General features: G+C 41.5%; 1 protein-coding gene across 1 annotated transcript; it reads right to left on the reverse strand.

Annotated features, from left to right (window-relative positions):
- Nucleotides 1-511: 511 nt before the first annotated feature.
- LOC306975603 (transforming growth factor-beta receptor-associated protein 1) lies at nucleotides 512-22,750 on the reverse strand. The gene is made up of 11 exons (XM_079573200.1): nucleotides 22,007-22,750; nucleotides 18,257-18,451; nucleotides 15,537-15,691; nucleotides 13,452-13,534; nucleotides 9,059-9,403; nucleotides 8,928-8,985; nucleotides 6,916-7,059; nucleotides 5,097-5,231; nucleotides 4,878-5,013; nucleotides 3,236-3,636; nucleotides 512-728 (listed from the first exon to the last, which is right to left on the reverse strand). The coding sequence occupies exons 1-11, from the start codon at nucleotides 22,662-22,664 to the stop codon at nucleotides 549-551; spliced, it is 2,490 nt and encodes an 829-aa protein (XP_079429326.1). The 5' UTR covers nucleotides 22,665-22,750; the 3' UTR covers nucleotides 512-548.
- Nucleotides 22,751-26,365: the final 3,615 nt, after the last annotated feature.

The raw sequence follows: 26,365 nt of genomic DNA on the forward strand, positions 1-26,365 counted from the left end.
CCAGAGGACGCTGACCAGAGGACGCTGACCAGAGGACACTGACCAGAGGACGCTGACCAGGGGACACTGACCAGAGGACGCTGACCAGAGGACACTGACCAGAGGACACTGACCAGAGGACACTGACCAGGGGACACTGACCAGAGGACGCTGACCAGGGGACACTGACCAGAGGACACATGTTGAAGATGGAGAAGTCACATTTATACGCAAAAGTCACCGGCGAGTTCATTGTCGTTTGAAAGGAAAAACATAGAATTAACTTTCATCATCAGAATCTTTATACACAACCTCAACTCTGTTATGAATGTTTTTGTATTTAAAATTCCTTTTTTGAAACATGGACCCCAAAATCTCATTTAACATGACCAGGGATCATTTCTGTTTTAACTAAAATAATAGTTAATAGTAAACTTCATTTGGCACAATAGATCTACATTTGTGAAAGAAAGACAAACAAAACAACGTACACTAAAAGAGCAACAACTCTATAAAGTAGTTCCTGTAGTTTTACAAAATGTCGTCCAAAGTGTTTTCTGAGCGTGCAGTTATGCGTCGCTGTGAGGTCCAGCACAAAGGGGTGATGCAGTGGCAGAGTGGTTAGCACAGTCCAGGTGCAGCAGAGCGCCACCGGCTGTGCGGGCGAAGGGAGGTGCAGTCAGAGCGTTATGGCACCCGTCACAGGACTGTGTCCCGTCCAGTCTCAACATGGAGTGTGACGCCTGCATCTGTGAGCGGGACAGCGGAGAGGAGACAGAAAAGGATTCATTACATTCTCCATTAGACACACACAAAAAAAGGAACTAACCAATCAGAGACCAAGTGCCCGTGCCCTTCCCTTCCCTTCCCTTTTTTTTCAATAATTGTGTTGGATTTCGTCCCTGTCCTTTGACGAAGCATATAGTCCATAATTCTTTGCGGTACAGACCAAAGAGACAGAAAAATGGCTGCACCTGCGGATCTTGTGCCGAAAAAATGTACTTTTAATGAAATATTTCAACTTTCATTACGCTGTATATGTGTAAATCATATGTGTAAATACAATCAAGGTTTGCTACGTCACTTGGAAAGAAGCATAAACATCTGATGAAGCTTTACGATGGTTGGCCATTATGCTAACAACTTCATTACTTTTTTTGTGCAATCATTCATATAAAATTCAATTTCAACTTTTCACTTCAACAAATCTTAGGATGTATAAAAAAATAAAACTTACCAGATACCACTTAGTTACCCACGCTACATTTAAAATAAAAAATATACAGCAAGCTCAAATAAATTACTAATACAAATAAATTACTAATAAATATACATTTATTTTTACGTGTTTTAAAGTCAACTACCTTTTTTCTTTTCACAGGGCCGAGGGAAATTACCTTCAACTTTAGTTTTTAAGTTTCGGTCTGAAAATGACGTCAGCCGCACTGTCCCAATTCTGCCATTTTTGCACACTTGTAACCTGCGCACTCGAACCCTTGTGTGCCCTTCAAACAAGTGCGCACTTCATAGAGGGGCGCAGGGCGCAGTGTGGGGACTGGGACAGGGCCTGTATGGTTTTACCACCAAGGCTTATCACCAAGAAATCAATTTATATTGAAAAAAATTACATTTTCTGCGGTTCTGCCCTGACTGGTTCAGCATTTGATTCATTAGTAACTATTATTTTTTGATGCTGGAGTGTGTTTGTGTGCGGGGCCCCGCCCACTGAGCCCTCTCCTCTGATTCGCCCCTGTGCGCTCAGTGCCTGCAGCTCAGTCCTGACTGGACTCTGCAGAGAAAGTTCTCTAGGCTGCACAAAGTTCATCTGTGAAAGAAAACAAAAGGCCTTTGCGTGTTTCCGCGTTGAAATGTTGCACTTAGCGTCATTTGCTTCTTTAGATTTTTAGTTTATTTTCTAATTTCTAATCTTTTTTGTGAATATGAGGCCAAATTTCATCAAATAAAGAGTAATCAGAAACTTGAGCACAGAAACTGTTCCCAGAGCCAGGATCTGCCTGACTGTTGTTTCACCTGTGTCTACTGCAAAGATACGGAAACTCATTCATGAGATGGGAAACAGGGTCTGTAGGACGAGCTTAAGATTCTTAAAGACTGTTACAGTTTATGGGAAATATGTACCAACCTTATGCAAAAAGACAAATTATTTTAAACTCAATCATGCAAAGAGTCGCCTGACTGACTTTTTAGGGTAAGCAGCGATGTTGTACGAACCCTGTGTTTCTCGATCCACCGATCAATCACGGCCCTCAGGACTCGCAGAGACAACACTAAGTCCCAGACTAGAAGCATGTGGTCTGGCTGGCCAGGCTAGTAAAATATTGCAAAATAATGTTATTGCAATATTCAATACTGACTACTTTGAATACAATACTTTCTCAGTGTGTTATGGTCTTTTAATTAGGCTGTAAGCTATATGGATATTTGTGGTGCATTACCGATATGAAGGGTGTTGTTAGCTTATTTAGCAGTTAATTCATGCTAACTTAGAGTAACCGCTGTTTCCTATAGAGAGCTAGCTGTGTCTCGCTGAAATAAATACATATTTAAACGGTACGTGGCAGAAAACAAGCAGCTGCATACAACATATGTGATACTTTCTCAGAATGTAAAGTAAATACTTCACCAGAAGACACTTCTGTGTTTTTACCTGTAGCTGTTTTAGCATTGAAGCTAACGGCTATTGTGGCTGCCATCTGAACAAACATGCCAGCTTAATGCTTATTTAAGATTTGCTCTGTTTTTTTAAAGCAAAACTTGTTATCCTTCCTAAGTCCTTTTCGTAGTCCCTCTCGGGGTAATACAAGTGTTAATGGTGTCTCTGGCCAGAAAATCACCCTTGCAACTTTCCTGCACTGGGTCAGAGGCCCAATACACACCAATAGAATCACAAAGAAGAAGCTAACAGACTAACGGGCAAAGCTAACCGTGGGCTAGCTCCACTTTAGCAGTATTTATAGCCGAGTTTGAGTGAATAAAAATATCTCCATTGTGTCATTTGGTTGGGGTGGCACAATGTAGTTTTTACTCTCACGGACAATTAATGAGTAAAAAACACGTAACATGCTACGACACCTGCAGTGGCGCTTATGGCCTCTAGGGGCATGAGTTACTTTGTTCACATACAGTATTAGCATAGATTAAATATAAAATAATATTTAAAGCAGAACTTCCTTGCACAGGAAGTTAACCAAAAACATTTGGTGCACAGAGCCTACGGAGCTATGTAGCGTCTTACCCATAATGCCTTGTGCCTCAGCAGCCGAGCCTGCTCCAAAGCCTTCTGCATTGTCCTCATCCTGCTCTGATGGATGGTCCCTCTCATGGCCCCCACCAGGTAGTCTGCGATCAGCTGCACGGACCAGTGCTCCGGCAGAGCGTCCAGCACCTTCTCCCCCGACAGCTCCAGAGCGTACTTGTTCAGCAGGTCCAGGGCGGCGGTGGAGCGCCCCTCAGTGGTCAGGTAGATGTTCAGCAGGCTCAGGAGGAGGTCCTGACCAGCCAGTCTCAGGCAGTACTCCTCCGCGGCAGTGGTGTCAGGACTGTCCCGGACCAGCAATGTCAAGGCCCCAATGTGGTCCCCGCGCCGACCCAAAACGATGGCCTTCTCCTGGTGCAGGGGAGTAGGTTTGAGCCGCTCTGGAAGGCAGTGGAGTGGATACGAACAGGGGAGAGACCTAGAATTAGCACAGAAATAGATGGACGGGCCAAAGTCGTCCAGCGCTCAGGCTTTCTGTGGCTCAGAATAGACTTTGGATTGCACAAACTATGTAGTAATAGTTAATGAAATCGAATGGTGATATTACTTCAGCTTCGTCAATAATTAAGGACCTTTTACAGAAAGTCTGACTTATTCTGATCTAGTATGAGTCTATACTCAAACAGTGTGTTTATTTAGTCAGGGTAGAGCATGTTATTGTACATACAAACATTGTACAAGAAGGGCCAAAGTCGCCTTCACCTTCTGAGGAGACTGAGGTCCTTCGGAGTGAGCAGGCCTCTGCTCAGGACTTTTTATGACTCTGTGGAGCCTCTGCTCTCCACTACACTGCCGTGTGCTGGGCACCGAGCAGCAAAAAGCGGGACAAGAACAGACTGAACAAGCTGGTCAGGAGGGCCAGCTCCGTCCCGGGCTGCCCCCTGGACTCTGTGGAGGAGGTGAGGGACAGGAGGGTGTTAGCCAAGCTCACCTCCATCATGGACAACACCTCCCACCCACTGCACGGGACTGTAGAAGAGCTGAGCAGCTCTCTCAGTGGCAGACTGAGACACCCTCAGTGCAGGACGGAGCGCTACCGCAAAGCCTTCATCCCCACTGCTGTCAGACTGTACAATAAGACTGTGAAGTAACATGTGCAATAATCCCTGTATCAGCTGCACTTTATTAACTCTTCTTCTTGAACGCCCACTGTAACAAGTGAATTTCTCCTTTGTGAGATCAATAAAGGTTTATCTTATCTTATCTTACATGGGACTCATGCATGTAAACATGTCATACCGGATTGTAAGACATGGACTAATTTCCATCCGTTGTCCCACACTCGCTCTCTCAAACACGCGCTCATTCATCCCCTCCTATTATACATGTTTCAAGTGGTAAGGGACACCAGAGAGCCCGGAGGAAACCTACGCAAACAGAATATTAAAATTATAATTGAGTAAAGGTGAAAGTGGAAAATGCCTGTCTAGATGAACCCAATAAATCGCCCCACTTTACCAAACATGGTTCTTTTGTTTCACTGTTTTAATATTTGTGCAGCCCTTTGAGGCAACACCTGTAGTGATATTGGGCTGTACAAAACATTTGATTGATTAAAACTGAACCATATTATACATCATCTTCATACTACATCCGCTCAAACTTCCGCACGTGTTCTGACCATAAACAGCGGAGACGTCATAGCGCTGTGAGTCCCACAGCAGCCGGCGCAGCTTCCCCCTCGTCTCCGCGTCCTCTGGGTCCTGCAGACTCAGGGACACATACGCCTGAGCCAGAAGGGTGTGATGTCCCGCCTCCTGAAACACATCCGCCAATCACAGCTCACGGATGGCTAAATAGAAAAAAAACAATAAGAGATGCCTCAAGATTTTGACCTTACCTCGCTGCTGGATTCATAGATCAGGAACTCCAAGTATAATGTGTGGGCTCGGGGGTACGTCTCCAAAAGGGCTAGGACGTCCTCGGGGGGAAAGTGGTCCTCTGCGGAGCGCCTGGTAAAAATCTGCACTCCCAACTGCGGGGAACAAAAACATTATTTACAGTATGTTGAGAAAGTTGAGAGAATGTGCTGGGAGGGGGAGTGTTTATGTCAAGTTTTTCTTAATGCAACTCTGCCCTCTGCTGGTTCATCTGGGTAGAGTTCAAAGATAAGGCAAGACTTAACCGTTTAACCCCCGCCTTAACCAAGTGCATTTTCTCCAGTTCGGCTTTACCCAAATCTAAGAAGGCTCTTGTAAAAAAAAAAAAAAGAAAAAGCTAGGATGAAAATGTGACAAAAGTGCGACAAAAACTCCACAAAAAAGTGACGAAAAAGCCACAAAAGTGCAGCCATAAAGGTTCAGGTTTTTCACCAAAATTTTTTTTAAAAAGTTCAGCGTCACTCAAATCTAAAAGGTTTCAGTGTAATGCCTCATTTGAAAGCTAAGACCTACATAATTGGTCTTAACTTGCGTTTGTTGCCGTGTTGTCACTTTTTCTTTCATTGCTTTGATGTTAGTTTTCGGCGCTTTTTCATTGGCTTTTGTGTTGTTTCCGTCTCATTTTAGATTTGGGTAAAGTCGAACTGGAGAAAATGTGTTCAGTTCAAGTGGGGGTAATACAAATTGTGAGAACTCAGGAAGCTATTTGGAAGAGTAAATAAATACATACTTTTTTATCTTTGTTGAGAAACTCTGGACAACTCATTTCATCAGATCATGGGGTCATCAGGTCAACGTGATTACACTTAAGATTCTGACATCCTTTTTGGTTTGTTTTCACACATGCTTTTACCATTTCAGGTCTGTTTTTAGAAATGGGCACCAAGTGTGACGCGAGATGAGCCGTGCGACCATGCTGTACATAAGGGCCATAAACGAGTCCCAGTGCAGTCATTGGAGTACGGAACTATCTGCTTTCTGGCACTGACCGAGAAACAGAAAAATGTTGAGGGCCACTGGCTCCAGGGCCACCAGTCCCGCTACGATTGAGCTTTACCCAAATCTAAAAGCTAAAAAGAATAGCATCAAAATAGCGAGAAAAAAAGGATGAAAACAAAACAAAAATGTGCTGGAAAAGCAACAAAAAATTGACAAAAAATGTGATGAAAAGGAAACAAAAACATGAGAAAAACATGGACAAAATATGACAAAAATGATGTGACAAAAAGTTACCATCACTTTTGTAGGTCTTAGCTTTCAAATGAGGCGTTACATTGTTGCTCTCCAGTCGAGAAGCTTATAGAAAGCCCAGTATTAAAAAAATGTGAATCTAAAAGGAATTCCTTGGAGTATGGTGCACCACAAGGTTCAATTTTGGGACCATTATTATTTATTATTTATATTAATGATTTTGCTTCTGTTTCTATGACCACATTTCCAGTTCTGTTTGCTGATGATACCAATAAAAAAATAAAATAAAGTCGACCTGGGGAAAATGCACTCGGTTAAGGCGGGTGGTAAGAGGTTAAAATATGTATTTGTGGAAGTGCACAATTACACTAATTTGGGCCAGGCTGGTCAGAGTCCAGGGCTGTTTTCAAGTCCCAGTCCGCCCCTGGACTTTGCTCGAGTGAAACTATTAAATGCATACTGACCATCAGCATCATCAAACTAAGTATTAAATGGGAAAAGAAAACATACAAACATGTCATATGTTCTATTATCTGCATGAAGTGTATCAAGTGTATTGGATTTTCTCTTTGTGAACATATGCAGTACCTCCTGGTCGTTGCGCAGAGTCCAGGCTGCATGGGTCCACACTGTGTCCCTGTCCTCCAGCCGACTGAGTGTGGACACGATCAGCCCCAACACCTCGGCACCGGACGTGTCTCTGCGGACGCCGTCCACTATGTCCACCCACGTCTGCAAATACAAGAGACAAAAACATCTTCTCAAAAAGCAGCACCACATTTTTCACCTATAGCCTGCTTTACTGATCTTTTGATCTTTGAGCGACAAACTCTTCCATGTCGTGAAGCAAAACGTTTGATATAACATTACTGGAGTGCAGGAGTGGATCTAGAGGGGTGGCATAGGGACGCAGCTGCCACCCAAAGGTCTTGCCACCCCATTGATGTAATGTAATGTGTCACATCTGTTTTAGAAGCTACTTGGGTGCTCACTCTCAGTACCTTTTTTTTTACAGGACAAAGAACTACAACAACTTTAGCGCTAGATATGGAGCCAGGTTTTTCCTCTTTTTCTTTAAAAAATAAAAATGCCATGTAATGATCAGGGGCGGACTGGGACTGAAAACCAGCCCTGGACTCTGACCAGCCTGGCCCAAATTAGCGTAGATGTGCATTTCACAAATACATATTTTAACGAGGGCATTTTCCCAAGTTCGGCTTTACCCAAATCTAAAGCTTCTCAACAGAGCAACGCCAGATTAAGGCCTACAAAAGTGATAGTTTGTCACTTTTTGTCACGTCACGGCGTTTTGGTCACATTTTTGTGGCTTTTTTCATTGCTTTGTCGTCGTGTTTTAGTTTCTTTTTTGCTGTTTTTTTTGGTCATTTTCATTGCTTTTCTGGCACATTTTTGCTCTGTTTTCATCCTTGTTTTGTCGCTATTTTGATGCTTTTTCTTTTAATAATAATAATAATAATAATAATAATAATAATAATAATAATAATAATAATAATAATAATAATAATAACAAACTTATAGAGCTTTCTTGGACACTCAAAGACGCTTTACATGGCTTTTAGATTTGGGTAAAGCTCGGCGTGTAGAATGAGCTCAGACCTGTTCACCACAACTGCCTCTAAAATCCAGCACTGTCGCTCAAAAAGGTGTTAATTCGGGTCTAAAGTGCCATCATGCACGAGCTTTATATAGAACCTGCAGTTACGCTTAAGACCTGAGGAGGCAGTAGTGAGTATAAAATGACCAACTTGCATCTAGTCTCTTTAAGGCAGGGGTAACAGGTAAAGGAGAAAATTCAGAGGCCAGCCCGGTGGCCCGAGAGCCAGTGGCCCTTCTGTGCTCTTCCAGAATGGACATATGGCCAGTCCGCCCCTGGTAATGATACACAATGCTACTGTTTGTATATCATCTTGGGAGGCTCAGTTGCATCTAAACGGAAAAATTGCCTTGCCGATCAACCAAAATTCACGTACCCCCGCTATAAACATTCAACACTGTAAAATGTGTTGCCACCCCAGAAATGATCCCTGACCCTCAGGGGCGGACTGGCCATATGTCCCTTCTGGAAGAGCACAGAAGGGCCACTGGCTCTGGGGCCACCGGTTTGGCCTCTCAATTTTCTCCTTAATCTCTAAATGTACGCCTTAACCGAGCTTTGCCCAAATCTAAAAGCTCCAAAGAAAAGCGCCAAAACAGAAAAACGAAAGCGAGGATGAACACGGTGTGCCGTAAAAGCAACACAAAATGTGACAAAAATGTGACAAAAACGTGACAAAAAACAACAAAAACAAGACAAAAAAACAATGAAAAAGTAATGAAAAAACAACAAAATCAAAATCATGACAAAAAGTTGCAATCACTCTTGTAGGTCTTAGCTTTCAAATGAGGCGTTACACTGTTGCTCTCCAGTTCAGGAGCTTTTAGATTTGGGTAATGTCAATATGTATTTGTGCTGTGCGCATTTACGCTCATTTGGGCCACACTGGTCAGAGTCCAGGGCCGTTTTTAAGTCCCAGTCCGCCCCTGCTGGAGTGCAATAATAGTCATTAGCACAAGTTTCATCCACGTATTAATCACTGTACCTGAATAGCCTCTTGATGCTTCCCGTGGCTTCGGTAGAGTTGACCCAACGCAAAGAATCTGGCGGGAAATTGCGCATTAAATTGCACGTGAAATGAATTAATTTATTTTGAATCATGAAATAGCACTATACCTGCCGTCTTTGACCAGAATAGACTCGCACGCCCGCAGCTTGCACGCGTTCGGTTGAGCCAGGAGCCGCAGAAGGCCGTCGCTGTCCGCCGTGCGCACGTACAGCCACAAGAGGGCGCTGTCCGCCTCCTCTGCCGCAGCCGGACTCCCGCCATCTCTCACCGCCCGGAGGAAGTCTCCGAGGAAGCCCAGGTAACGCAGCTCCGAGTCGGTGTCCGAGCGCCACAGCTCCCGCAGCTCCCGGGCCGCGGCTCGGTGCTCCTCCCGCGGGGGGAAGTCAGCGGGGAGGGTCGGTAGGAGATCGGGGAAGAGCTGCAGGAGTTCGCGCGGGTCCAGCTGTCCTTCGCTGGAAGAGAAATGAAGAAATGGAGGACGCACGTGTGATCAATGATGCTCTGATTGGCAACACTCAGGCAGCAAATTTTTTATTATTTTTTTTTATTTATTTATTTATATATTATTTATTTATATTATTTATTTTTTATTTTTTATTATTATTTATTTTATTTTATTTTTGTTTCCCTAATTTTTGCTCATTTTTTAATTAGCTAATATTATCCCCATTTTTGCCACATTTTTGCTATACTTTTTTTTGGTCACAGTTTCTCCCATTTCCCCCCTGAATTATTCTCCATTTTTCACACATTTCTTGACTCTGGAGATGAACCCGATATTGTACATTTGCAACGCTGCCACATAATATTCTTCAGTTTTCTGGTTCTAAACGACAAATATTTTAGTCAAGTGTAGGTATCAGAAAAAGTGTTGGGCAGGTATTGGAATCGAAAACCAAGTATCGTTAACCTCTTAACTCCCGCCTGAACCGAGAGGATCTTTTTCCCCACGTCATCAGATTTTATTTTATTTTTTGTTGGGTATTCAGCTCATTTTTGTAACTTTTTCGTCATTTTTTCGTCCATTTTTCATCACATTTTTGTCACATTTTTTGTCTTTTTTTTGTACATTTTTGTCAAATTTCTATCAAATATTTATCACATTTTTGTAATTTTTTTGTCACATTTTGGTCATTTTTTGTCATATTTTTTGGGCAATTTTTTCATCAATTAATATTATACATTATAAAAATGCCAAAACCCCAGCTTCCAGGTTGGGATTGATCCAAGCAGAAGTCAGTCTACTGTCGTGCTATGGAATCTGACAGGAGTGACAAAGTGACAAAACAAAACTATTGTAAATCAAGCGGCTGCAGTTGATCATCTGGCTATCAGTGCGAAACTTATTTGACTTGTGAGACACTATTCTGCGTTGTGTTTACGGGTCTTATTTGATGAGTTCCTTGCGATATTGAGTTTGCATCGAGGAATGACTTTGAGCAGCAGTTCAGAAGCTAAACTCGGCAGTCGATATGCTTCTTCACAGAGGACGGCTTCGGTCCCTTGACTATTATGGGCCGAGCAAGCTTCCGCTGCGCCACCAAGCTGCAAGCCACCCTAGATGGGACTTGAACCCACAATGCCCTGGCTTAGGAGGCCAGTGCCTTATCCATTAGGACACTGGGGATGACAGTGAATAATGTGTGTCTTCAGTGTTTTCCGTTTGAGAGAGTTTGTGGCTCGTTGGTCTAGGGGTATGATTCTCGCTTAGGGTGCGAGAGGACCCGAGTTCAAATCCCAGACAAGTCCTAAAAAATTAAGTTAGATACGTGACTGTCATGTTCTAGGCTTGTTTTGGTCAAACTGAACTTTGAGAAAGCACTGCTGACAACATGTTTGACTGCCTGCTTTATTAAAATTTTAAAATACACATCGACCGGTCCAAACCGAGCACACACTTAAAGGTATTGTTTGCACGGTGCTCTTAAGATTTTAGAACGCACTGCCTTAGAGGTCGAATGCTTTGGTCCCTCAGTTTCTGGTTGAAGTATGCCTCGAAACAATTGCACTGCCAATGACAAAGGCCGCTTTTTAGTCTAAAACAACACAAGAGAGCATTACCATTGAGAAACTGACCACAAATGCCGTGACCCGGATTCGATTCGGGGTTGCTGCGGCCACAACGCAGAGTACTAACCTCTATACGATCACGGCTGTCGCTATTGAGTGTTCTTTTTTTCGTAATGGTTTTGTGGGAATGTATGTGTTGCTTTATTTGGTAGTTCACAGTGCATGTTTAAAGGAATAGGCCACCGTTTTTACATACTGAGATATGCTCTTACCTCACTTTAGCCGAGTTAATATATCCCCGTCTGGTCTTTGTCCGTGCGCTCTGTCACGCAAACGGAGCACATACGCAGCCTCTCCCACATGTCATATAGCTCCAAAAAAGCTCACGATAGAAGCTACCAAGCTCTTCCACGTGTTCCCTATTTAAATAAAGTTACGTGAAGTGTTTTCATGCGAAGTATATTTACACAGAAATGTAACATGTCGATTTTATAAGCAGATAAAAAGGGGAACTATATTGTGAGGCGTAATGATACGAGGAGCAAAACGTCCGCGTAAAAACGGTGGCCTATTCCTTTAAGAACACACCACACCGGAATGTAGCCATGGGCTAATTTGCATGCCCTGTCTGACACTTGCACACTGAAACAAAATATAAAGGCCAGTCGGCAGGAACCAAGATGCAGCAAATGAAACAAAGACAATGTCAGAGTTCAGTTCCATGTTTCAGAAGAGGCCAAACTTTGGATAAGAAACTGTTGCGTCGCCTTGATGTGGCATTTGAGATGAAAGATAGAGGTAACTTAGTGAATGCATGTACTGCAATATAGTTGTAAAATACTTTTCTTTCACATGTATTCAGAGCCCCACTGAAGCAGGGCATCAAAAAATTGTCAAAACCTCTTGTTGTTCCTCTCCACGGAAATCTTCAGTAAAAGGCGAAAGATTTATGCGATCTGAAGAGAAACAAGAGTACTGGACAGAAGAGCAGGCCACGGGTTGGGACTTGTGGCCATGCGCTGCCCTGTCATGGGTCATCTACCTTTGACTGAAGGGAAGCCAAAGTCATTTGCATGAACCCGGATTTCTATTGCAAGTTTGCTTTTTCTCAATTACCAGCCAGTGAGGTTTACTTAAGGAAAGGATACATTTTGATTGGGGCTGGAAAAGAAAATTTGCTGTCGCATTTTTAAAGCAGGATGGAGGAAGGTGGGACATTCAATGTAGTAGGAAATAACACATCTCAAATGTCCATTTTTTTTCTTCCTTTTGTCAATGACAGTTCCCGGCTTAAAATGGGAGTCGAGCTAGCCAGGAGTCGAACCTAGAATCTTCTGATCCGTAGTCAGACGCGTTATCCATTGCGCCACTAGCCCCTTGAAAAGCAGTTTTTTTATTAATATTGGTTGAGGTCAACATTAGAACCGGCCTCAAATTTTGTTGAGCGATCTCAGTTTTCTATAAGGCTTGTAAGAATATCCAAATGTCACATTTCAGATATTATGGAACAAGTCTTTTTGAATGCATGGCTACATAGAAAGGTGAACAAATGCCATATAGTGATTGCTCAGTTGGTGCAGCAAACAATTTTCGGGGTGAGCGTGAAATCGTTGAATTGCAGTGTGAAAGAGTTGGTAGGGTACAAGAGCATTTACGTATGCTTGTTTGTGGCTCGTTGGTCTAGGGGTATGATTCTCCCTTCGGGTGCGAGAGGTCCCGGGTTCAACTCCCGGACGAGCCCACAGGTGTACTGTCTAGCAGTAATTATAGGGGGTGGATGGCTTACTGTTCAAGTCTCCAGAAGAAGTCGGTCTTCTTTGTTGGTCAACTCTTTTGACACAGTTTGCAATGAGATGGAGATGGTAAAGGGCCTCACTGCGTATAGCATCTTATGTGAGCCTTTCCAAGCAATGACTTTGTTTTCTGAAAACATTTGTAATTAGTAAGAGTTTGTGCAAATGGGCTAAATGCTACATTTTGGTCATTTTTTGGTCAATTTTTTGTAATTTGTTTGATATTTTTATCACATTTTTGTAATTTTTTTGTCACATTTTTGTCATTTTTTTGTCAATTTTTGGTCAATTTTCTTGTGACATTTTTGTGCCATTTTCCCCACTTTTTCATCAATTTTTCGTCACTTTTTTGTCACATTTCCATCATTGTTTTTGTCTCAGTTTTGTTGCTATTCTCACTGCTTTTTTCCAGAAGCTTTTGGACCGGGGTAAAGCCAAACTGGAGAAAATGTGCTCGGTTCAGGCGGGAGTTAAGGTGGTTAAAGTACTGGCATCAAAACAAAATGTAACGGTGGTGCCAAGCCCTACTGCTGACGGACCCTCACGCCGGAAAACCTACAAAACAACTGATCCTGGAGCATCATCGAGACCACAGTGATGGAAAGCAAAGGTGCCATGTTGACCTCTCATACAGCCACTGGGTCACTACAAGGTCAAATACACACAAATATCAACTTTTCTTTTCAGGAAGTCTCACATGAACAGATCTTTGGCGTCAGTAAATCTCCCCTGGAAAAAGTGTTGGAATCCAGCGCGACAAGTGATGCTCCTCTGCAGCTCCTGCAACACACACACAACACCAGCAGTGACTCTTCTGAGCGGGAATCAAGAAAGGTAAAAACATAATATAAATGTGTACAAGGACAGGTGTTGGCTTGCCAAGACTGTTGCATGTACGGTTTAGTTTTTGTGTCTTAATTTTCCCAAGAATTAACCTCTTCCACTCAGCTTTAACACTCTCTCTCTCCTCACTTTGCAAACTTACAGGCCGTCGCTTAAATATCTCATTTTTATTTCATATTTTCCGATTGTCCAGTGTTCTTGTATCACTCCACCACCGTCGCAGCCTGTCCCTTGAGCGTTTTTTTTTTTTTCTTTTTTCAAGTGCACAAAGCCGTGACAAACTCCTCCGTGACTCATGGCTGTGTTAACTGTGATTTTTGGCCAAATCCTGTCCACCATCTGCCGTACACCGCCGCGCCGCTCTCACCCCGCTCCACACACCTACCAACTTTAAGCAATCGGCCAAAGCGACCTCCATTTTCATCCACAAAATCGTTCATACATTTAAATTGCAATGACTAATTACCATATACTATATATACATACAGTGCCTCTCGAAAGTATTCATACACCTTTTTAAAAAAAATAGAAAACCAAAAAGTGGGGCGTGCATAAGTATTCATACAGCAAAATAATAATAATAATAATGATGATGATGATAATAATGTATTGGTTTTATATAGCGCTTTTCTGGACACTCAAAGACGCTTTACATTGCACTATTCGTTCACACCATACTCGAGGCAACCAGTCTGCGCCATCGGCCCCTCCGACCACCACTCACTCACTCACTCAAACACTACATTAGCTATAGGCTTCCTGGTGTTACCAAACGGTCTCCCATCCAAGTACCGACCAGGCCCTTCCCTGCTTAGCTTCCAAGGTCTGACTGGTTTGGGCAGAGTAAAGGCGGCATGGCCACTGAAGCATGAATGAATACTTTGTGGAACCCCCTTTTGCTTTAACCTCTTAACTCCCACCTGAACGGATCCCATTTTTGGCTTTACCCTAATCAAAAAGCTTCTTGGGGAAAAAAGCACCAAAACAGCCACAAACAATGAGAAGAAAACAAGGATGTAAACGCAACAAAAAAGTGACAAAAATGAGACAAAAATGTGACAAAAATTCAACAAAAAGTGACAAAAATCCAACCAAAAATGTGACAAAAATTCAACAAAAAGTGACAAAAATTCAACCAAAAATGTGACAAAAATTCAACAAAAAGTGACAAAAATTCAACCAAAAATGTGACAAAAATTCAACAAAAAGTGACAAAAATTCAACAAAAAGTGACAAAAATTCAACAAAAAGTGACAAAAATTCAACCAAAAATGTGACAAAAATTCAACAAAAAAGTGACAAAAATTCAACAAAAAGTGATAAAAATTCAACAAAAATGTGACAAAAAAAAAAAACATAACAAAGGTTACACAGCACAGCAACAATGCGAGGAAAAAGATCAGTTTTGTGGGTCTTAGCTTTCAAATGAGGTGTTACACAGACCTATATAATGGCCAAAGAGGACAGAATGCATTTGGTTCAGGCGGGTGGTAAGAGGTTAATAACAGCAGAAAGTCTTTTGGGGTTTGACTCTACAAGATTTGCACATGTAGAGACTGACATTGTAGCCCATTCCTCTTTACAAAACAACTCAAGCTTTGTCAGATTAGAAGGAGAGCGTTTGTGAACAGCAGTTTTCAGGTCTTTCCACAGATTTTCAATAGGATTTAGGTCAGGACTTTGACTGGGCCATTCTAACTCTTTGTGTTTAGGGTCATTGTCCTGCTGGAAGGTGAAAGTCTGCGCATGTGATGTGCATGTACATGGCTGCCTGCGGTCTCCCAGAAAGGAAATTGCCATATTTGGATCGCGGCGTCATCTATGTCGCCTTTCTTGCTACACGTGGATACCAAACATGTCGATCTTTGTGTGTGCACAGACGAGGTGGACTAGTTCTCCACTGGTCGTAAGGTGAAAGTCTTATTGAGTTCCGTCTGACCTTGCGTTCCTCAGGGGTGTGCAGGCTGTGCCCCCCCTCCAGCAGCAGTAAGGCCTCCCCCAGCCTCTCCTCCCGCACCAGGGCCTGGATCTGCTGCCGTCCCGGGACGGCGCTCAGGCGCAACACGGCCCGGTCTGTGAACACCAGTGCTCCGCCTGCGAGCGTGACGGAAGAAAGTCATCACGCAGGTACTTTTGGAAGTGTAAAAATGATAACGGATAAAGCCAAGGTTAAAGGGTATGCTATGGAAACTGGGCAGGAAATTCTAGATGGGAGGAACGTCTACTTCACTGAGAAGGTTAGCGCCCCCTGTAGGTGAAATATAAACTCTTGTCCATTGAAATGAATGGGCAGAGAGCGACTGAGAACTTCTAATCTGATTTTTTCAGTACAATGCTGTTCTTCAGTCAGTGAAGCGAGCATGACATGTATCTTCTCTGTAGTGGCCAGAATGCCTCCCTGGCCTCTAGGTGTAGCTGTGGGTGATTCCTCCTCATGCTGCCTGCCCTGGCCCTATTTAAGCTTTGTTATTAGTGGTGCAAGGTGTTGCAAATTGAGAGGAACAGTCTTTTGACACGGCCACTACATTAGTCAAAAGACTCTTCATATGACAGACATACTGCATTAGCCAATTTTTGACCACTCAAAATTGTCAATCATTGGTTTTGCGTGTGTCCAATCATTTGGTTATGCATTTTTTTGGCTTCACGTACGTAAAGGGACTATATGGAGTTTAAAAACAGTTCAAAGTATGTATTTCCCTTCCCCTACACGTTCCAGCCATGTCCTAACGTATAGAATGAGCTCAGACCTGTTCACCACAACTGTCACTCAAAAAGGTGTTACTTCAGGTTTGAAGTGTCATGCGAGAGCTTAAAGAGGGGGTATTATGCTTTTTTCAATCATAGCACCAGTCTATATCACACTACAATGGTGACCAAACCTTCTGTTGGTTTGTAAATGCAGTAAATTAGAATAACTGCCTTGTATAAAATGGCTCTCTCAAAATGGCTGTAGTGAATGTCTTGAAATAGGCCTCTGTCTCTTTAAGAACCTCTGACCCTTTCCGACACGCCCCCTCCACACGCTGTCTGTAGCATCAGTGGGGAGGGGGTTCTGCTGAGGAGCAGTGGTTGGTTACTCGGCTGGTGACGAAAGCTCGGAGGCGTCTCCAGGAGGTGGGGGCGTTCCTAGGAGGACTCAGGCAAACCTGTCCCTAAAATGGCCGCCATCAGAGTTTTTACAGATTACTCAAAAATACGTGAATGTGCCAAGGCAACACTTCAGGCATGTTTTTAATGAGAGAGTATAATATATAATATAACAGGTGCAGTTACACGTATGACATGAGGTGGCAGTAGTGGGTATAAAATGGCCAACTTGCATCTAGCCTCTTTAAAGGCACTATACCTATATTTTGTTGTTGTTGTGATGGAACAAAATTAGTTTTGTCCTCAAGTATTTTGTAAACTAGACATTTGTGGAAAAAACACTGCATCTAAATTAAATCTAAACACTTTTTCTAGCATTTCTGTAAAAGTGACCCTGCAAGTACTGAAATGTGCCAACAAACTTGTCTCTGTGAAGCAACGGGATAGTTTGGACCACAACTAACATTCAAATTTTGTGGCTTCCTCTTTAATTGTCTGTAATTTAAAAAATCAGGTACGGGGCCTTTAAGGCATGAGTCAACACGCACAGATGTGTTTAAAATTTCACGGAGCACAGAAACAGGATTCAGTCGGCTCAGTTTATTGAATGTTTATTTGAATAGTTTTCTAGGAATGACTGTCTGAAACTATCAGGCTACACGTGTCTATGCACAATTCAGGTGGTGGTTTATTACATGTATAATTAAATCTATGTATATTTACATGGACTTTTTTTAAGGAGTGAATGTCACTGCACAACAGGGCACACTGTCCTTCACTGCTGTGTCTCAGCCTGGGCTTCAGTGTCAGCTGATCTCTAATAATGTTATACCGAGCTTTACTTTCTGTAGAATGGAAGACTAGTACTAGTAGTACTTTAGTTTAGTTTAGTTTAGTTTAGTTTAGCTTTAGCTTTAGCTTTAGCTTTAGCTAGCTATAGCTGTAGCTTTAGCTTTAGGTTAGTATCCCAGATGCTGTCTAATAGCCCCATATCAGTGAACTCACTGGTAGAGAATAGTTAGACTGAGTTGAGGAGGGGCCGAGCCGAGGGCAGGAGGCTCATGTCCTGACCCGGATGCTGCACAGATCACACATCCCCATGATTGAAGGATGGGGCGAGGTGGAGGATAACTGAACCTACTGTAGTTGTATCCCATACATCTATGTATGACTATTTTTTTCAACTTAGACTTTTTAGTGTACACCTTGAGTTTTTGACAGAGATGGTTTAAAAGAACACTTGGACCAAAAGTATCTGCTGTACTACAACGTTAATGTTCGTTTCAAGACTCGGAGAATCATAAATTAGATCAATGAGGTCTCATACTTTTCCATTCAAACTAAAATGGCTCCTGATCTTCTTCTGTCTGTAAAAAGACTGGCCATTTGCCTGAGGTTGGGACACTGGCTCGGAATATTTGATCCCAAAATGATCTGTGGTCATACTACTTCTCCTCTTGTTTTCACCCAGAGGGGCGGGCTCATCACCCATCTGTTTAATACATGATAAAGTAAGGCTAATCCCTTTGGTTTGGCGGTATAGACATTTCCATTTCCCTCAGACTGTACCTGCCGTGGAGCACAGCCCCAGCGCCCCGCTCAGACGGACGGTCTGTTTGCACTGTTGGTCCAACAGGCTGTAGACCTGCAGCTCGTGGGCCTGCAGGCTGAGGGCGTAAGGGAAGCACACGCAGGCTGCCAGGACGTCCTGAGGCCAGGGCAGGGGCGGGCGCTGGCACATCCCTGACGCCAGCACACACAGGCCTGGGGGAAGAGAGGGGAGAGAGAGAGGAGGTTTAAGCAACGCAAACACCCCCAGGCGGTTCTGTCAACATTCCCAGGACCACATGATGATATGAGATGAAACGCTCATGGAAAACACAACCACTGATAATGTTTCACTTTCATTTATTTACTGATTAGAAAATGATAATGTACAGTATTACCGCGCCCAATATCTGAGATTGATCGTGTAGTGAACTCCAGTGAAGAGACTTGTAGAAGCAGACTCGAAGCACAGACTTGGCATTTGCAGCGTTTGGAACAAGTGAACTTGACGGCGTCACAGGAAGTGCTGTGAGCTTTGATCAAATGAAATAACCTCAAATTAAATTCAAAAGGCGAGACCCTGCGAGCTAAGTGGAAAGATGTTTGTACAGACCTCAATTACAAACTTTTGCGGGAAACCCAAATACGATTTTGTATGTTTAAGTCAATTTCACAATATTTACAAATGTATACATAAACCAATAGGCGAGATCAATTTGAACTAGAGAAAATGTGCTTGGCTTAGGGCTGTGCAATTAATCAAAATTCGATTACGATTTCGATTACAACAGTAAACAATTACAAAATTAGCATAATCGCAAAAAAACGATTATAATTTTTATTTATTTTTTTAAATTTTTTTTTCAATTTTTGTCATTGTTTTTTTCTTTCTAATTTTTGGATTTTTGTCACTTTTTTGATGGATTTTTGTCTTTTTTCTGCTGGATTTTTGTCACTTTTTTATGGATTTTTGTCACTTTTTGATGGATTTTTGTCATTTTTTTGATGGATTTTTGTCATATTTTTGCTGGATTTTTGTCTTTTTTTGATGGATTTTTGTCACTTTTTTTATGGATTTTTGTCATTTTTTTAATGGATTTTTGTCATTTTTTTGATGGATTTTTGTCTTTTTTTTTGATGGATTTTTGTCACTTTTTTGATGGATTTTTGTCTTTTTTTTTGATGGATTTTTGTCACTTTTTTGATGGATTTTTGTCTTTTTTTTTATGGATTTTTGTCTTTTTTTTGATGGATTTTTGTCTTTTTTTTTTGATGGATTTTTGTCACTTTTTTGATGGATTTTTGTCTTTTTTTTGATGGATTTTTGTCATTTTTTTGATGGATTTTTGTCATATTTTTGTCATATTGTTGTCATATTTTTGTCATATTTTTGATGGATTTTTGTCATTTTTTGGATGGATTTTTTTAAAGGCAACAAATAATCGTTTGAATAATCGTGATTTCAATTATGACAAAAATAATCGTGATTATTATTTTTTCAATAATCGAGCAGCCCTAGCTTGGCTAACTTATTATCACGTATTATCGCCATTGCTTTATATTCTTTATACCAATGGCTGCACCAGCTCCCACCCTAATCTCATCATAAAAGGAGAAGTCATCGATTCTGTTTCTGAGCACAAGTATCTGGGTGTGATCTTAGACGACAAATTAAAGTGGGACAAAAATACAGATCACATCACTAAAAAGAGACTATATTTTTTGAAGAAACTGGTGATAAAACCATGTTGACAATGTTTTACAGTTGCTTTTGTGGGAAGTGCATTGACTTTCTGTATCATCTGCTGGTTCGGGGGCCATGACTGAGGCACAAAACTCACAAACTCCCTTAGGAAATTATGTACAGTCGCAAGCAAAATCCTCGGTGTTCCTCTGAAGGGTCTGCAGGACATTTTTTTTGCCCGAGCTCTAGATAAAGCAGACATAATATTATCGGACTCAAAACGTCCTCTGTTTTAGAGAGTTTGAGCTGCTCCCCTCAGGTCGAAGGTACAGGTGCCCCCGCCCTGACTAAAAACAGGACCAGGTAGTCATTTGTGCCACAAGCCATTTTACAATTAAGGGGAGACACTACAGGCAAAACTAAATTTTTTCAGTTTTCAGGTTTTGGGCCAAATTGGTCTCTGAACATATAAGCTTTCACCCTGAAACAGAAAATATGCCAAATCTTCACAATAACATGTTTAAATATTGCGCTGATTCAATGTTCCCCCATAGACTTATATGGGAGAATGCAATTTCAAGGGCCTTTTTCTCAAAACACATTTTTCCGTCATTGTGGCGACACTATGTCCACGTCAGTCGGACCTAAAGACTTCACATTTTCCAGCCTTGGACTGAACAATATTTGGAAGATTTTTTCAGAGGGATTTTTTATTATTTAATCCCTAAGCCCCATTTATTGAGTTTTGAATGTCAAAAAATAAGGCGAAAATTATTTTTTTACACATTTTTCCACTAAAAAACAGCTTATTTTAAAACTAAACAAGAAATCCAAAATCCCCTCTGAGAAAGTCTTGGTAACTCATTCATCAATAAAATTAAACCATAAATTTGAATGTAGCTTTATCCATTATTCAGATTTCGTCGCCGAAAAGATGGGAAATTTGGGGCATTTTTAGGCATAAAACAACTTGTTCTTATATGAAAAGATAAAATGACAGAAAACTTGCAATGTGTTTTTTTCTCACATTTATGCCAGTGATCGACAGCAACAGTTTCAAATTGATATCTGTAAATATACATTTTTTCCCCTATTCACCTGCAGTGTCTCGCCTTAAACAAACCAACAATATGAAGTAACCGACTGTGATTTTTCTATTCTGCACAGCTGGTCTGTCAGAGAAGGTTGTTAAGGAATGTAGATAACGATTTTAACATAATTTAAACTGAGGTTGACGGGCCGTGGTTTGTTCTTTGTTCTTTTTCTTATAATGGATTTAAAGCATTAAGGACAGGCTGGTCAACATATGGCATGGGCAGTCTGATAAGTGCTTTCTCTGAAAACACACAGCAGACATAAAAAGTCATTAACCTCTTAACTCCCGTCTGAGCCGAGAGGATCTTTTTCCTCACGTCATCAGATTTTTTTCCCATCATTTTTTTGTTGGGTATTCAACTCATTTTTGTAACTTTTTTGTCATTTTTTGTCACATTTTTGTCATTTTTTCGTCAATTTTTTTTATCACATTTTAGTCATTTTTCTGTAATTTTTTTGTCAAATTTTTGTCCATTTTTTTGGTAAAATTTTCATCACATTTTTGTCATTTTTTTGTCACATTTTTGTCTTTTTTTGTCATTTTTTGTCACATTTCTGTCATTTTTTTGTCATTTTTTAATCAAATTTTTGTAATTTTTTGTCACATTTTGTCACATTTTTGTTACTTTTTTGTCACATTTTTGTCATTTTTTTGTCAAATTTTTATCAATTTTTTGTCACATTTTTGTTATTTTTTTTGTCCCATTTTGTTCCATTTTTGTCATTTTTTCGCCAATTTTTTGTCAATTTCTTGTGACATTTTTGTGCGCGTCTTAGAGACCACTGTGATGGAAAGCAAAGGTTTGTTCTTTGTATGTTGTCAGTGTTTGGATCTGTCTGCTGTGGTCACTGTTGTATTTGTGTATCTCCACTCACTGCAAATGAATTTCCCCACGGGGACAATACATTTCTACTACTACTATTAAGGCGGGTGGTAGAAGGTTAATTACAAATAAAAAACGTGACTCTCCATGTTTTGCCTGTGTTCTCACCCAGCCCTCCAGGCCCGTTGATCAGAAACTCCCCTGCTCCCGCCACCGCGCCCACCAGGACCTGCCGCCTGCTGCCGTGCCCGTGCTGGAGCAGCTCCTCCCTCCGCCCGGTCGTCAGGTCGCACAACAGGTACCGATCGCCGGTGCCCACACACACACTGTCCCCCTCCACGGCCAGCTCCACGGGCTCCTGGACCAGGGCGATCTCCCTCAGGACGTCCCACCGGTCCGCTCCCAGCGCGTGCAGCCGGATCAGCCGCCTCTGGCTCGGACACGTGACCACCCACACCGCGTCGTCCCGTAGCGAGAGCTCGAACTGCGCCACGTTTTGGATCTTCTTGAAGCCCGGCTTGGCCTCCAGGGAGAACATGTCGTGCACGGTGACGGCGCGGTTGCAAAGGGCGAGAAGGTGGTTGAAAGGGGGCGCCAGGCGGAGTCGCAGGACAGGGGAGTTGGAGAGTTTTCTCGCGTTTCCCTCTCTGGCGGGACTCGGGTCGGAGTTGAGGGTTGAGGGTAGGGTGAGATGCTGGACGGTTCCTTGCTTTGTTCCGAGGTAGATGTTCGGGGGGTGGCAGTCCACGCACTGAATGTTGAATTTGTCTTTCGGGTGGAAAGGCTTCTCAAAGACGTGGGACAGGGTGAATGCTTCGAAAGCCATGGTGCTGGGTTTGAAGTTTTTTTCTTATATTGGATTTAAAGCATTAGGGACAGGCTGGTCAACATATGGCATGGGCAGTCTGATAAGTGCTTTCTCTGAAAACAATACACAGCAGACATTAAAGTCATTAACCTCTTAACTCCCGCCTGAACCGAGAGGATCTATTTCCTCACGTCATCAGATTTTTTTCCATCATTTTTTTGTTGGGTATTCAACTCATTTTTGTAACTTTTTTGTCATTTTTTGTCACATTTTTGTCATTTTTCGTCAATTTTTTTTATCACATTTTGGTAATTTTTTTGTCATTTTTTTGGTCACATTTTTGTCAATTTTTTTGGTCAAATTTCTATCACATTTTTGTCATTTTTTTTGTCACATTTTTGTCATTTTTTGGTCATTTTTTGTCACATTTGTCATTTTTTCGTCAATTTTTTATCAATTTTTTGTCATTTTTTGTCACATTTCTGTCGTTTTTTTTGGTCACATTTTTGTCATTTTTTGGTCATTTTTGGTCACATTTCTGTCATTTTTTCATCAAATTTTTATCATTTTTTTGTTATTTTTTGTCACATATTGCCATTTTTTTGTCATTTTTTGGACGATTTTTTGTCAATTTCTTGCGACATTTTTGCCACTTTTTCATCATTGTTTACGTCTCAGTTTTGCTGCTTTTTTCCAGAAGCTTTTGGACTGGGGTAAAGCCAAACTAGAGAAAATGTGCTCGGTTCAAGTGGGAGTTAAGGGGTTAAAGGAGCTGTGCCGGGGACTGGGGACATTAACAAAAAATAAATATCTCAGTGTTTTTACGAACTTTTATATGTGATATGTTTGCAGACGATCAAAAAATATGCAAAAATGTGCTGCAAACATCTTAAAGGTGCATTATGGAAGTTTTTATATATTGTGGAAAGATGTGCAAGTGTGTCAGAGGAACACAACTCCAGATATGAGAGTAAAACTTAACCCCCCCCCCCCTTTAATTAGATTCCAACTGGCATTAAATCTAAACAACTTGTGTAATAAGAGCATTGCTTGACTTATTTTACTGCATACGTTTGTCAAAAATCCTCTAAAACGGGGGTTTCCAGAGTAGGCACTGAACTGGGGGTCGTGAGAGTTTTTCAAGAGATAGTTTTCGGAAGTTATAGTTGTAATATATTATCATTTATAACATAATACCTTTGTGAATTACATGAAATGACAACGTAAACTGCGAACGCATGTAGGATATTAACCTCTTCCCACCCGCCAAAACCAAATCCATTCTCTCCTCTTTGCCATTGTCGTCACTTTTTATTTCCCATATGTGTTTTTGTCACTTTTTTATTACTTTTTTGCTGGATTTTTGTGTTTTTTTGCTGGATTTTTGTGTGTTTTTTTTGCTGGATTTTTGTGTTTTTTTTGCTGGATTTTTGTCATTTTTTTGCTGGATTTTTGTGTTTTTTTGCTGGATTTTTGTCACTTTTTTGTTGAGTTTTTGTCATTTTTCTGGGTCACTTTTTATCGTTTTTTTGTTGCGTTTACATCCTCATTTTCTTCTCGTTTTTTTGCCCCCGTTTTGAAGAAGCTTTTAGATTTGGAGAATTTGGAGAAAACATGTTCAGGTGGGAGTTAAGAGGTTAAACCAGATTTTAAATGTTTTACCTAAAACATAAATGCTATTTACATTTTACTACGAGCACCCCCAGTTGTTCGGATTCATATTTAGAGCGGTGCAACCTGAATTAGTTTGTTAACCCCTCTGGTCTAAAACACATCTGGCTGAATTTGCACGTCTGAATATTATCAACATTTCCCATGCAGTGTTGCCATAATGGAATCTTCGTACCATCTGAAACGTTAGTGTTGAGTCAGAGCTGTCTTACCTTCTCTGTGCGCTCCTGTGATTTCGAGTGTGAAAGTCTCCCCATGTGACTTGATGTCCTGACAGGAAGTCCGAGTCAGCACTTTCTAGTCCAGGCCTGTTACTCAACCACTCAGACCGCTCCTCCACACGCCACAGTGCGGCGCAGAGGGAGTCGTTTCCGAGCGCGGTTGGACTTGGCTGTTGTGTGTGAGGTCAGAAGGCAATAGAACCATCAGCCATTTGTTTGGTCCAAAGGGTGACCTGTATGCACGGGGTCAGTGAACTTATAAAAGTGTGGACACTGCAGGTGCTGTTGAATGACTTCTTGGCAACCTTGTCAGTGTGTATCGACAATTATTGATTATAGTTCATTTTGGATCTTTAGTTTATTAATGCATTTGTTAAACCATTTGTAATTTAGTTTGTTGTTTTTGCCTTAAACATTTTTTTGGAAAGTACAAGACTTAAAAGTTTGGAGTCTGTAGGAAATATTAGACTACATACATTTGGATTACAGAGTCTTGTCAAAGGGGATTATTTGCGTCTCATGGATCCTAAACTTGTCTTTGTGTATTTGTGAATGAATTCATGAGGGGAAACACGGCAAAGCAGAGCCAATGTTGAGTGATTTCAGACTTAAAGGAACAGGCCACCGTTTTTTCATAGATCCAGACGGCATCTCTGGAATCGCCCATATATGGTCATGTTTGAAAACAGTTAAGGGGGAAAACAATTTTGAAAAAATGTATATTTTTTCTAATTATTAAAAAACTTCTGTAACAAATGCTGAAATCTGAACATAGTTTCTACTAAATAATGATACAAAGACATGGGGAGGAGCAAAGTGGTTCAACAGCCCATAAATACATGAATAACGGAGAATGCTAACTTGATGCTACATGTTAGCATCGGGCTAATGCTAACGGTTAGCTCGTGCTAGCTACAACTGCCGTTTTTTTCACTTCTACTGAACAATCTGCTGTGAGAAAATATCCATATGGGCCCGATTTACATTTGACTTTATTTGTGGGTGAAAAATAAGTTGATATTCCACCAGAAAATGGTTAAAAAGAGTGAAAAATTGTGTTTCTCTAAAGATTCTATTTTCAGCCTCGGCGAAGCCACGCCCCCTCTATGACGAGATGCCGTCTGTATCTATACTGAGATATGTTCTTACCTGAGCTTAGACGAGTTGATGCATACCTGTCTGGTCTTTGTGCGTGCGCTCAGTCACACAAAATGACCAGAAGATGTTGTTAGCATTTGGCCTACCCCAACATATTCCTATGGCTCCAAACGGGGTTGGAAGTTCGAAGCTTACCACGCTCTTCCACGGGCACGCACAAAAACCAGACAGGTACGCATCAACTCGTCTAAGCTCGGGTAAGAACATATCTCAGTATGGAAAAACGGTGACTGTACCTTTAAGGTGTGTTAAAACATGAAACGAGAAAACTCCTTTAGTTGAAAGTGAGAAACCCAGGGCTAACTTAACCGACTGATTACGCACTTTGTAATCCAGGACGACTTCAACCGGCTTCGTAGTCCAGGACGTGTTCATGGACAGAGCAATATTTGCAAACACTCTGGTGCCTCCTGGGCTGCATCCTTCAGTTTGATCCTTACAGAGTGAAGCATTAAGGAGGCATGGACATTTTTTTCTTTATTTTATTCACCAACACAGGCAGCCACAGTTACACAGTACAGGTCCACTGTATGTACTCATAAATATTGTGTACATTTGGATGTGTGGCGCGTGAGAAAACGTACAGCATAATTAGTGTCTGACATGACATTCTCTCTGCTGCCCCAAGGGTGAAGCACAATAATGGACAGGGGATCTCTAAATATCACG

The sequence above is a fragment of the Gobius niger genome, assembly GCF_951799975.1.
Source record: "Gobius niger genome assembly, chromosome: 16".
In the NCBI taxonomy this organism is placed as follows: Eukaryota; Metazoa; Chordata; class Actinopteri; order Gobiiformes; family Gobiidae; genus Gobius; species Gobius niger.